This window comes from Lepeophtheirus salmonis, chromosome 6, assembly GCF_016086655.4.
Source record: "Lepeophtheirus salmonis chromosome 6, UVic_Lsal_1.4, whole genome shotgun sequence".
Classification (NCBI taxonomy): Eukaryota; Metazoa; Arthropoda; class Copepoda; order Siphonostomatoida; family Caligidae; genus Lepeophtheirus; species Lepeophtheirus salmonis.
In genome coordinates this window covers 2856085-2870102 of record NC_052136.2, presented here as the reverse complement: position 1 = coordinate 2870102, position 14018 = coordinate 2856085, and the positions used below count along the sequence as shown (strand labels likewise).

The 14018-nt window shown below is 30.8% G+C and overlaps 2 protein-coding genes across 3 annotated transcripts; both read left to right on the top strand.

The window, feature by feature from the left end:
• The first annotated feature begins 1403 nt into the window (after positions 1–1403).
• On the top strand, positions 1404–4699 carry Atg14 (autophagy related protein 14). 2 transcript variants are annotated; one of them, XM_071889233.1, is made up of 4 exons: positions 1404–1560; positions 2504–2834; positions 2960–3218; positions 3708–4699. In XM_071889233.1, the coding sequence occupies exons 2-4, from the start codon at positions 2512–2514 to the stop codon at positions 4503–4505; spliced, it is 1380 nt and encodes a 459-aa protein (XP_071745334.1). In that variant the 5' UTR covers positions 1404–1560; positions 2504–2511; the 3' UTR covers positions 4506–4699. The 2 variants fall into 2 exon arrangements, with proteins under 2 accessions (XP_071745334.1, XP_040569887.1); XM_040713953.2 differs by lacking the exon at positions 1404–1560 and adding an exon at positions 2139–2312.
• Positions 4700–4726: 27 nt separating this feature from the next.
• On the top strand, positions 4727–13538 carry LOC121120184 (nudC domain-containing protein 2). The gene is made up of 3 exons (XM_040715024.2): positions 4727–4909; positions 4967–5188; positions 13231–13538. The coding sequence occupies exons 1-3, from the start codon at positions 4727–4729 to the stop codon at positions 13330–13332; spliced, it is 507 nt and encodes a 168-aa protein (XP_040570958.1). The 3' UTR covers positions 13333–13538.
• Positions 13539–14018: the final 480 nt, after the last annotated feature.

The window sequence follows — 14018 nt, the reverse complement described above, 5'->3', positions numbered from 1 at the left end:
TCATGTTAATAAAGTAGTGGTTAGCGTGTTTTGTAGACAAAACTTATCCTAACATGAAAAATTAGGTAGTAGTTTTCATCTACTGTTGTTTTTCTATACATCGTTACCTGAAACATTTCATACGAAAATAAACATAAAAAAAGTTCTAAGTCAGTTGTAATCAGCATATTTCTCCCAACTATTGGGTATATTTTTGCATGATTATATTTTGTTGTTGGGGGTACTTGGTTGCTGGATTTTTTTGTAAGCTAAAAATTAAAACTTTTTGAAAAAAAAATTGAAAAATTTAATTTTTTTGGAAAAAATATTCAAATATTAATTTTTTAAAGACATATCAGGGGCGTCCGCAGGGGTGGGCTGGAGCAGCTGTACCCCAAACCCAAATTAAGCAATTTGTAATAGGAATTCTTTTGATCAGGATTAAAAAGATTTACGCAAAAATAGGGTTAATTTTTTTTTTTAAAGATTTTCTTAAGATAAAAGTTCATTTGTACAAATTATGCAGCAGAGCACAAAATTTAATATTTGAAATTTTTTTCCAAATTCTTCAAAAATCCAACGCTGTTCATAAAAAAAAAAATTGGAAAAAAATATTTTAACCCTATTTTCTCGCAATATTTTTTCATCCTGACAAAAAAAGAATCTAGTAAAAAGCAAAAATTTCTTAATTTAAAAGGGATACAGCCCCTTCAACCCACCCCTGCGGACGCCCTTATATGTCTTGCAAACTTGGACTATAAACAAAAAAAAGAATTCATAGTTATCAAACAATGGAAAATATGGCTAAATAGATTTTTTGATTAGTATGAATATCATCTTAAAACATCTTAAAAATAGAATGAATTATATATTTAGACACATACTCCGCTGTCAACATAAAACAGTTTTAATTTTTGTTTTCTTTTTTTTTACACTAATATTTTTTTCCGTAGCTACAAAGTAAAATTTAGTTAATCATTAATTAAAGAGGTAATTAAAAATGTTACTTCTCATACACAAAAACATAGTCTGCATTTTGTTATCAACTGTCGATGTGCCTGCTTCTTTTCCTCTTATCAGTGTTTTGAACGTTGATTAGTTAAATTAGAAATAGCTCTTGTTGAGTTGCTGTAAACAATTCCCAAATATTATTTAAAAATTAATTTTATTGAAGAATTGGATACAAATTTTGATTTGGGGTCTTTTTCTGTTTCTTTTCGGAGGAAAAGTTGCGAGGTATAATAAAAGCAACGACTAACCATCTGTTAATCAAAGGGTTAACTATGTAATATTTATTAGGCTGTCTTCCTTTCTGAATAGCAAAAGAGGTTTAGAGATACAATGTAAATACGCATTGTCTATCTAGCTTTGCTACTTAGATTATTAAAAGGAAAGGATAAGGCCATAAATCACTTACGCTACAATATTTTACTGTAAGCTACTCTGTTAGCATAGTAGTATTTGTTGATATCGTCAGAACTTAGTAGAAATATTTGAGCAGTACGCATATAATGTCCTAATTTGTATCCGGTAATACCCATGACTCATAAGAACAGTTAAAGAATATCAAGAAAATTCTAGGTAAATTAAGTAATGTTTATTTCATCGTATAATATGTATATAATTAATATTTATGTATTTGGAATCCTACTGATTGAGAACTGAAAATCGTTACTGACTAACATTGATATAGAGCGTCTTCATGTGACATCACCATTTTGATGTCGTTCATTTTGAGGGCCTTTACAGCCAAGTTTTATAACAGTCAAAAACCTTTATTCTTTAATATTAAGGAAAGTGGTGAACAATGGGACATCAAAATGGGACCAACAAATAAAATGACTTAACCTTTACTGCCTATAAACATTTTATCGCTCAATTACCTTGTTTGATTAATATATGACCCTAAAATGTATTTATAATATATAATTATATCGTAATAGAATCGTATTTCCTTACTGTAGATACTATTATAATGGAGAAAAAGAAATGTTTTTTCTACATTTGTCCAACTTTTCTCGTTCCTAAAGAATTCGATTTAAACAAAGATTAATTGTAGCCATTTTTATGGATTTCAGTGCATATTACTTTATTCAGGGAATAATATATTTTTCCTGCTTTATTTAATTCAAATATCACTGTTTATCATAGACATCAAGTAGTATTCCATGGAAGTCTTTTTGTATTAATAAAACCATCTGATGAAGTTAGATAAAAGTTTGTTGAAAATTCGTCATTTTATGTAGTCAAAATATCAACTTTGAGCCCCCCTTCAATTATGATGCAATTTATGACGTTAGTGAAAATGCTATACTGTCTCGAATACTCATTCTGTGAGTGTATGTAAATAATAATTATATTATTAACATTAGTAATAACTTAATAACTATAAATAATACTAATATAACTGTCATTGTATAGTATTAAAGTATTAGTATCAATAGATGGCGCTGTGAAGCTACTTCCATCGTAAAATGTAAACAAGACTAGCAAGAAATAAAAATATAAATATTATACTTTATAGTATTGACAATGGAAGTATCCAATAATTCACAACTGTTAAAACGTGTTCGAAGTGATCGATGTCTCTGTCCTCTCTGCTACAATCCAAGAGCCACCTTCTATTGTTATGAATGTATTAAATTCGGAGATTTTTCTCATTCAAATCCCTTAAAAAATGAGATTTTAGCGGAGAAAAGAGTCAAGCTGAAGGGATTCTCTCTCAAATCATCCAAATTTTATCAAACCATTAGGGAAAAGTTGTCTGAAAGTAACGAGTACTTTATTCTATCCGAGAATAAACGCCTTGTGGAACTACGGATTCGTTATTTGAAGGAAATCATTGCTGAAAAAAGGTATTTTCAAACTTTCATTGGACTTTTTTGTTTGTTTGACGTTTGTCCTTGAAAAGTTTATTAATTATTTGGGCCTTTCTCTATTTCTAAATGTATTTAGTAATTGATTCATTATCTTGTTACAGAAAAAAATGTGAGAGTTTAAAAGAAGCGTCAGATCAAATTTCCACGTTTAACTCCAAAAGAAGGCTAAGATTGCCTCAATTTTCTAGTCGTACAAAAAAAATGGGAGAATATTTTGTAACTTGTGTCTTAAAAGCTGATAAACTACGACTTCGCCTCCAGGAGTTACAGTCCTCAATTGCTCCATTAAGAATTAAACATTTACAAGATTTAGTCAAATTGATTTTTCCTATAGAAAGGATATGTCGTACGATAAATAAGGTAAGGAGAAGCCTTTGTGTGTCTTGTCAGCTGGCTGTTGCATTTATATATGTTGTGTACAAGTTGTAACTTGTATAAGAGGATTGTACAAGTTGCAACCAAAAAATAAGATGAAGAAGTTAGAGCAGGACTTGTCATGATGATAATTGATAATTTAATATTTCATGAGTGGTCGATATATTTTTTTAATTTACTTTTTAACTTTACTCATGAAAATTACTAATTTATCAGTATTATGTGGCCCATTGAAATGTTCAAATGCCCACAGTTGTATACCTTGTAAATACATAATAAATGCGCAGTTTAAAAGAATCAAAATGAAATTATAATTAGTAATTAAAATGACTGAGAATGTAATAAGACGTAGAAATTGTGACTGTACAATATACTTTTATATTTTACAACTTGTACAGAAACCGCAACGACACAGCAAATATACTTATATAAATGTATGGCTTCCATAATATTATCAACCCCTCACTTTTTCAGGACGAATTAGATGAAGATCACAATGAAGTAGCAGATATATTAGCTGAGGCAATGCGCACATCCTTTGTACATGGACGATGGATCACCGCTAATTCAGATAATTCCGAAGAAATCCAATATCGTATAGTGAATCCTACTCTTCCGTCCACGGGCAATTACACTTCTTACTATCACTATGGTGCAGGAGATGATCAAGTCGTCATGATTGCTCCTTGTTCATCACCGGATGCTTCTGAAGTTTCCTTGATAGCTGGGCTTTCATATGTAGTGCAACTAGTTAAACTGATTGCCTTATTTACTGACGTTATTCTTCCTCAAAAAATATCTCTTTCGGATTTCCATTCTACTTCGCCTTGCTCCAATGAATATCGATTCGCGCGTCGTGTAGCATCTTTGAATTGTAATGTAGTTTATCTTTTATGTTCTATTGATGATGAATTTATTATCCATGATCCGCTGAGGACCTTACAAAATATTCATTCTTTCATGCTACACTTAGAAAACTATCCAGATAGTAGATTAAGTGTTTTTAACGATCAACAAATTAAAAAACCCGAGGTATTGGTCTCACTTATTCAAAAAATATTTATGGAAGTGAGCAAAGTAGTGCCCGAAGAGGGACATTCTTCAAATGGTGAGGAGTGTGATGCTAAAGAATTCAAAGACAGTGATATTGATGATGATTGGATATCTGTTCCAGATATTGATTCGAATAGAATGAAAACTCTGTCACCCTCACCAGTTTCTAATATTGTTACGTCGCTCCTTCGCGGCTTTTCTGGTGGTTCTTCCACCTAATCAAAGTATCTTTATTATATATGTGATATTTTTATTATGTTTTTCACAAACTACAAATACGCATCCATATAATTATATGTGTAATACTTATATTCCATTCGTTGTTATTTATATACTTAAATAATTATTTAAAATATAATTCCAAGATTTTTTTTATAGTTTGAAAATATATTTCCATATTATTGTCTAAGGTATTTTTTTCTTTTCTTTACTTCGACAAGATGAATTTCGATGAAAGTTCAGGTACAGTAAACTGTAAAACCGATTGGGGTGAATGGTATCAAACAGTTAAAGAAGTTGTCATTCTCGTAAATGTTGAGCCAGGTACAAAGTCAAGAGATGTCGAAATTAAAATCAAGCCAAAAAGGATATCCTGTAAAGTAAGAGGGGCTCTACTGTTTGAGGTATGTAGGTTTTTCTCCCAATTAATTTAGTTTATTATAATTTAATTTTAATTTTAGGGAATTCCATATGAAACCGTAATGGAGGATGACTCTATATGGACTATTGAAGAAAACAAACTTATTAGGATAGCATTAACTAAAGCTGAATCTCGATCAAAAGAAACATCTTGGTTGGGGCTTCTTAAATCAATTGATGGCGAAGAAATATTATTTAAGCCAGATCCATATGTGTATAATGAAATGCGAAAAAAATTGGATTTAGAACAATTTCAGATAGAGGTAATAATGTTTATTTTTATTATAACGAATACATAAGTATTCACATTTTGATATTTCATAATAACTCTGTACCAAACGTATTCGACTTATGATGTTTACCGTGCGCGGATAACTGCCTGGGAGAAAATTGCCCGTATTTTGTTCAAACTTCATGATGAATGATAACACATAAATTCAGTTAATATTATTTATGACAAATATCTCAACATATTTATTTGTTCCATCCTCCAAGGGAGTACCTTCAAGTGTGAGTAGTATTATTGCAATATAGGGGGGGGACTAAATAGCTTAGGGCCTCCTAAAATATGGTTGAATACTCTCCGCCCTTTAGTATTATGGGGTTCTTTGGATGTATGTGATGCTTTAGCGGTGGTTTTTTATGGATTCCGAGTTTCTGCAAGTACCCCGGACAACCCTAAGCCTAGAAACTATTTTTTGGTATTAGATGGGTTCCTTGGATGTATTGGTTGAATTAGCGTTGATTTTAGCAATCTCACTCTATCCCAGGGGCAATCTGATGGTGAAAGGTATACAACTATATTTTTAAGGGGCCCTACCATATTATTTCCTCCCTACCTCCTTCCAATCCTCTCCATTTCTTAGAAGATTGGATTGAATTTTAAAAAAATGCAAGGAAATTTTATTGCAATAATATTACTCACACTTGAAGGTATTCCCTTGGAGGATGGAACAAATAAATATATTGAGATATTTGTCATAAATAATATTAATTGAATTTATAATGTGTTATCATTCATCATGAAGTTTGAACAAAATACGGGCAATTTTCCTCCATTACAATTTTCTCCAGGACAATCTTCAACCGGCAATTTTCCTCAGGGCATTTTTCCTAGTACCGATGTTAACACCTAAATTACTATCAAAAATTCAAAAGCATAATTATGTTTCCTCAACAAAGTGAAGATTATATTTTTAGACAACATAAGACCTTTGAAATGGTGTATAATTAACAGTTATAAGTTGCTGACTTAACTTACAGTTTGAGCTTTTCTAATTTAGTTATGCTGAAGATTTTTAGTGGAAAATAATGACAAAATTGTTTAACACTTCAATGAAATTATATATATATATAGTTATACTCACTATTGATCAGAGGTGAAAAAAGTCTTAATACTGCAATGCCAAGTCCTTGAATATTTTTATTGAGTCCAGTTTGAGTCCTCAGATTTCTTAACAACTCAGTTTAAATCCATAACTACAATATAGTGTTCATTGTGCTAAGACTTTTCTTACTTCAGGTTAAAATAGCTTTGGAGTCCAAGTCGATTTGCAAGTCTCGATTCCAAGTTCTCACCTCCACCATTGATTACAATTTTGTACTAGATATTATCAGAAAATGAGATTAATACTTTGCTGATTTATAGAAAACAAGCAATTTTAACATGAAGTGTTCAAAACTCATATATTTACTCTTTATGATATTGTTCATCTGATCTAGAAATTGTCAAATTTGGGTGTCGAATACGAAGTAATGCACTTTCAGTAATAGTACAACAAGGATTTGGTCAATTCTTGTCATATATACTGGCAGTTTTCATCAAAATATTTAGCATAAGAAATAAAATATTAAAAAGCTATTATTTGAGTATATACTAGTCCAGAAGTAGGAAAAAGTATCTATATTGCAAGGCCAGGTATAGTCCCAAGTATTTGGTATCAAGTCTCGAGTCAAGTCCAAAGTCTTTGCTCACAGGACCAAGCCCTTAAATATTCTTATTAAGTCCTCAGATTTATTTCAAATTCATTTCAAGTCCATATTTATAATTAATTTGTTGATTTGAGTCTTTGTCTATAAATCAAAAGTAATGGAAGCCACACCCAAATCTTAATTGCTAAGTAGCATCGTTAATATATTTTTCTGCGTATTTATTTCTACTAAAATGGAGTTTTTATCGTGTAAAGGAAGGTATTTCAATGAGTATTTGGTTTAAATGCAGAGAAAAGATTGAAATAAATGCCTCAGCTTGTATAAACGTTTGCATTTTGGATTTTTTCTCTTTGTATCTATTGCATTAATTATAGCAGGACTATTCAATTATATATAATCAAGGGATGAGTAATGTTTGCGTGCTTGAAAGCAAATATATATTGTTTGGGGAAAATTTTTCGTCATTTACTAAATTTTTCAGGTTGAAGAAAAGTTTAATATATGTATATGTATTCATATATGTAATACATCCATTAATTAATTTAAAAGGGATCCAACATGGCATTTGATTTTGTTGTGAATTTGAAATACCCTTCCATATTCTTACTTTTGAGTGCATTTTGAATATTTTTTACATATTCTTACATTTTACGCATTTGCTTTTCTCTGTTTCAAACAACACATTACACATTTTGTTCATATTAGTTTGACTTTATTGTAGGTATAGTGGTGGAAATTTTTCAGAAAGTTTCGTAAATTATGGGAATTGTCAAATGAGTAGGTTATGTGATTTTGAAATGTTCCGTACACATTAAAAGGAAAATATTTTATAATTTTTACGGTTCATTCCCTAATCATTACTCATTAGGTTGAAAGTATTTATGACTATGAGTATACTGAACCCTCCCCCCATCACAAATATATTTTAATAGTTATAATTCTAGGAAGTAATTAAATTTCTTACTGCAGTTATTTGATGATGACTTCAGCCCAGAGGAAAGAGGAGAGTAAGGATCTTAATTTTTTTTTAATTAAATACATTAATAGTAGAGGGCTATTGGGAGACAGTGGGCCTAAAATTCAAGGAACACTCATTTATCAACGTTTGATATTAATTTATTTTATAGGTCATTAATGATTTACCCTTTACATGGTTCCACCAAGATATTTTTTCCTACATCAAGAGTAACTGCAATATGTCTTAAGATCAAAAAATGTCAGTTATAACAAAATTTTAAATATTTTTGTCTGTAATCTCGATCTAACGAACTTTTGTTTTTATCAACCGATTAATATTTAAATGTATTCAATGTTGCAACATTTTAGTCATATTTTTTTAAATATACTTGTTTGTTTTATGTACCAAATAGTGGTAGTACCCAGGATTCCTCGGAGTTAGTATGTGTCGATGAACAAACAAACTTTGCTTCAATAATATAATTTGCTTTATAATATAGAAGAAAACTCCTCAACAAATCCTCAGAGATACTCTCCGTTTTTCATTTGCACATTCACACTAATTACTAAATACTTAGATGTTCTCTCCACAAGAATGAAATAATAATGATAAGAGCTTGAGAAATTTAAAAAAAAAAACATTGTTTAGGTTGTCGATAACAAAAAAGTCGCACGCTTAAAAATATACAACCATAAATATATGTATTCTTCCTCTTCTTTTTTTAATATGAGGCGCTTGGCTTTAGCTATACGCGCTCATTATTAAAAATGAGTCCTTCTTTATATAACAAACAACAGTCAAATTTTGCTATATTGAAATAAATATGTTAAAAAATATATTTTTCACCTAGCCTTTAACATTGAAAATTCCCAATTTACCACTACATATTTCAGTAGAAAATTCTCTGAATTTTGCAACCTTATGTCTGCATCTACAATTGTGTTATATAATTATCATATTATGCAACTATAAGTTCATTTTTATTTTATGAGCTACATTTCCACTATTCTTAAAAATGACAATTTTTTTCACGAAATATTTTAGGATTATATGCTAAGAATTGGAAAAATTGATTTTAGTTCATTCAATTTTTGATGTTTATAATCTAATTCTAAGAAAAACATTTAGTCATCTTGAATTTGCACTCAAAAGTAAAACCGTTTATTGAAGGATATTGTCTTTGGCTTTGGGAAGATAATATATAACAAAGAAACAAAACATTTTAGTCTATTTTGCGTTTTTAAAATTACAACAAAAGCAATGCAATGTAGGATCTTTTTGAAATAATTAACTAATATTCATACACATAGTGAATTATTATTCGATCTGAAATTTTAAGTAAATGACGGGCAATTTTGTTCCTGGGTTATTTTTCTATTTTATCAGGTTGTTCAGTCGAAGTACGGGGCCTCAGAGTAGTATAAACTACCCTGCTGCCGCATTTCTAAGCACCAAGAACCGCTTCTAATATGCTATGATAAAGCCCCTCCCACGGGTTGTGATTTAACTTTTTTAAATTAGATTATAAATGAATGTTCCCTGATCTAAAAAAAACACAATATATACAGGATTGAATAGCAAGACGTGGACTCGAGAGGTTGTTTTAGAAATACTTCAATATTTTTTATTTTTTTTCAATAATAACATGAAAAAATAATTTTAACAAAACTTGTAAACAAGGCCTTTGCAATAATGATAACTCAATATAGCCACCTACAGCATCAATCACAGCCTTTAGACGTCGCCGGAAGGCCTTTAAGGAGTTGACGACAAACTCCTCATACAAGTTGTCCGACAAAGTCATTATGGCATCCTTCAGTGAGCACACATTTATGTGTGGAGTTTCGCAGGTTTCCTTCTCCAATGTGCCCGACAAAGCAAAGTCCAACAGGCTCAACTCTGGCGAGGAAGGGGCCACATCTCTCTCCTCTTTACCTCTCTAGCCTCCTGGCATTCATGACTTCTGTCAGAAGGTAGCGTGGGTTCCTTGTGTATGATGATTATTCCAAGTCGCCCTTCAGGGCCCTCTTGATGGTACTAGTAGCCACGGAGAAGTCGTTGGCGAGGTGATTCATTGATTTAGTGGTGTCCTCCTTCATCTTCTTCTCCAAATTGGGCAATAACTCCGGGTCGCTCTTTTAAATTGTGACCCCTACTTATTGCTTTCCTGGAAAGGTCTTCTCCATCATTCTTTATCTTAGCTATCTTGAAAACCAGGATCCTGGAGCACTTCACAATGTCCATAATCCTTATTACTTCAACTTCAGCATCTAGGAGATCTGAGATGCGCTGCCTTTTGGCTTTTTGCTCACTCATGAGGACGAAATGATTATTATAGTTTGTTTATGCACAAAGGATGGCTAACCCATACTGTCAAAAAATAATATTAAACCTTCCTATATTAGTGAGAAAATTAACATTAAATAATAGTCAACATTTTGCTACCCAATCCTGTATAGAATCATAGCGTGTCTCTTGTTTCAGGGATATTTAACGTCCATCCTCTCAATAAGGATATATTTATTTGTGCAATATGAAGCAAGGCAAAGGTGACTAATTTTTAATAAATTAAGTATTATTTGATGAACTCTTTTCTTTGCTAACTTTTGCATCTCAGATAGAATCACTTTGCTGAGATTACTTGGGCCGACAGTTCAATTTATATTGTTCAAGTTTACGGAGTATATTAATGCATCTAATAATTACCTATAAAGTATTGAAAAATAAATCAGTTTCTTATTTATGATAACTCAACTTTGATGATAATTAATAATTACCCAAGTGCTTATTTTTGGGCGCAGTACTTTTAACCGTTAGCTCTCATGAAATAAAATATAAGCATCTCATTCTTAGAATGGTGTATGTATTATATAAGTTCAATGTTCATTTATTATCCATATATGTAGTACCTATGTCTATATGTATGTAGCCTTTAAAAATTCTTGGAGGGAGTCACGTGAAGATTTTAAATGTCAAGATCATAACTGTCTCTAAGCCTTATTCAAAGGTGTGTTTTCAAAAGTTTCATCCTAGAAATGAAGGTCCCCGATCGATCAATGTTCATTGATTGCTACTCTACCAAATAGTTCTTCAAGTGAGAGGCTCTCTTTAAAGGGAGGCTTGTGACTATGGGGGTAGGGGTCAGTGGAGTGGGGACCATAGAAATCTATTAGACCTCCACTTTTGTTGATTTTTTATGATCATCGTTATGAAAAAAACTCGCCTGTCTACACATTTTAAATGTCATAATTTTCGAGAGAAAAAACTAATATTGTCTATCATTATAACAGTTATTCGTTCAAATTTCGTCTCTTCCAAAAAATTTAAAAAAAAAACTTCTTGGTCGTTTCTAAAACAATAAGTTATTTGTAATTTATAAAAACATTCTGCCAAAATTGCCAAACAAGCGGGCCCAAAGAAAAATTATAGTTATGGCCTGCTCAAAAATTCTGCAAATGCTTCCTGATAAAGTCTCTATTACATAATTTGGACATCCTACTTGCAAATATATTAACAGAAAAAAAAATATTTCGTCCCATCTTCATCTAGTCTCCGTCATAAAAAAAATCATTGATAAATATATTTTGTATAGCCTTATCAACGAAATTAAAACTGTTCCTGAACCGTTTCCTCTTAAATCGTCGATTATAAAAATTGAATCTACCCTCAATAAATTATTGGCATTCCCCTTGACCATAAGCGACATTGTCAAGTCAAGGGGACAGGATAATATCAGTATCAGATTAATGATGCAGAATTTCAATTGCTCACAACGAATGGCAGTTCAGGCAAAGAAATTACTCGATGAAAGAGGTATGTTGTCATCTCCTAATCCAAAGTAGGGCAAGTCACTGACACCGGTCACCCTTCTTGAACCTCACGTTCCACCAAGAGGACTTTCAATTGTCTGCTGAGTGCCATTTCATTGCCATAAGTCACGGCAAGGGACATTCAGATGGTGTAAGTGGCACTATTAAAAGAGAAGCTACGAAAGAGAGCCTCTGACGTCCTTATAAAAATTAAATTACAAAGCCGAATGATCTATTCAAATATGCACGGGACAATATGGAAAATATGAAGATCTATTTTTGCACAGAAGAAGATTATGAAAAAGAAAAGACTATTTTAAAAGAAAGGTTTGGTTTTAGAAAAAATTTTGGGTACACAAAAACTTAATTCATTTATTTCCGAATTAGACCGATTACTAAGAGTCCGCTTGTATAGTGAATCAGAGGAGTCAAAAGTTGAATCTGTTATATAATGTAAGTTTAAAATGAAAATAATTGACTCAATCATATTGTTATTTTATAAAATATATAAATTTTGAATTATATTACACTTAAATAAGAATCCTATTTTATTTTATTAATCAACAGAAAATATGTATATTATATATAATACGAGTTTAAATATAGAACAATAATACCAATATTCTATAAAAGCAGCTCTATATACTCTAAATAGTCCTCTTGTTAGAAGTTATCCCATTAAGATCCCACTCTGATTTTTTTTTTTTTTGAAAACATATACTGATACATGTTGTACGAAAATTTAAAAAAAATCAGGTTTGCTACTTGGCAGGGGCACCATTTTCAAGGCTGCACCAGAGCCCAAACTTTTATTTTTGATTAAAATAAGATTACGATAGAATATAAGTTAAGGTTTGTGTTCTTGTGCATCTTTTGGCGTATTTTTTTTTTAATCGAGCAACTGCAAGCTTAATTATGGCCTTCTAAACTACACTGGTCCAACGCATTAGGCCTAACTTTGAGCCGGCCTAGAACGGCCCAGGTAAGTCACAGAATAGTCAATATAGAAAATAAATTCCCAACAAATCCTTGGTATTACACTCTGTTTTTCATGACCACGCTCCCACGTAGCTACTCAATACTTAAATGTACTCTCCCAAAGAAGAAGAAGAAAAAACAATATTAACAGCTTGGAAAAAAAAATATTATTATTTGATGAGCCAGGGATTACTTTAGCTCCTTGCTACACCTCGACTAAAGTTAAATGTCATTTTTTTTATAAAGTACTTCCTGTTGTCTTTTTTAATATGAGTTGAACTAAACGTCTGCGAAATTTTATTGATTTTATAGAGTGCTCCCTTTATATTATACTTCATTTTTTTCTTTATACTGCATTGGTATATGATAACATCAGAGAGCATTATATACTGTGCACCTAGTGAATGTTCTTCATACGTTTATACATATAGACGGATAAACTTTGTTTTATTCATATATAAATTATGTAAAAATTTTGAACAAAAATTAAGGGTAAAAGTGTGGTTGGGCCAAAGCCCGCATATAATTAAAGTTTTTGTAGATTAGAAGGGGGAATCAATTCAATACCATATAAATATATAAATGAACAAAATATGATAATATATTTTTTGGTTTTTTTATCTTGCAGAATCCTGGAATGAATTTCAGCAATGCCAAATTGGATAAAAATTATGAAGATAAATATTTAAAACAAGCTGCTCGAGCATTGGAGGACAATGCACCTATTTAAATAGCAACAAATCACGTAATCAGCCATTGGTCTTGCCTATTCCTAAGTTAGTAGTATAAACTATCAGCCATTTTGAAAATAGTTGAGTTTGTGATATTGTTGTATAAATAGGCTATGACTGTTATTTATTAGATTAATATATATTATATTATATTATTTTGATGCTTTCCTGTGATATAATATAATATATTCATCGATAACTATAATCCCTTTTATTTTCTTTAAATGTCATTCAAAGATAAAAGATCAGAGCTTCATTAGTGTTGTATTGCATAGTCATGGCCATGGACCTTGAATATGCGACTTGTTAAAACTACATTTTTTTAAGGGCCTTCCTTTATAATGATTTATCTTGAATATCTTAGAGTCCTCTTCGAATCATTATATTTAAAAATATATATATTTTATGTCATTATTTATCATTAGCAATAATATGTCAAATTTTGTTGTATATAAAAATTCGAGACGTCTGCAGGGGGCGCATAACTATGGATTTCTGAATTTTTTTATGATCAGCTGTGGATTTTTGAATTTTTTTTCAAAAAATATTAATATTTCAAATTTAATTTTTCGTGTACAGCTGTGGATTTTTGATATTGTTTTCAAAGAAAATTATATATATTTTTTTTTTAAATTAATTTTTCCAATTTTTATACAAAAAATATTAATTTTTCCAAATTTTTTCA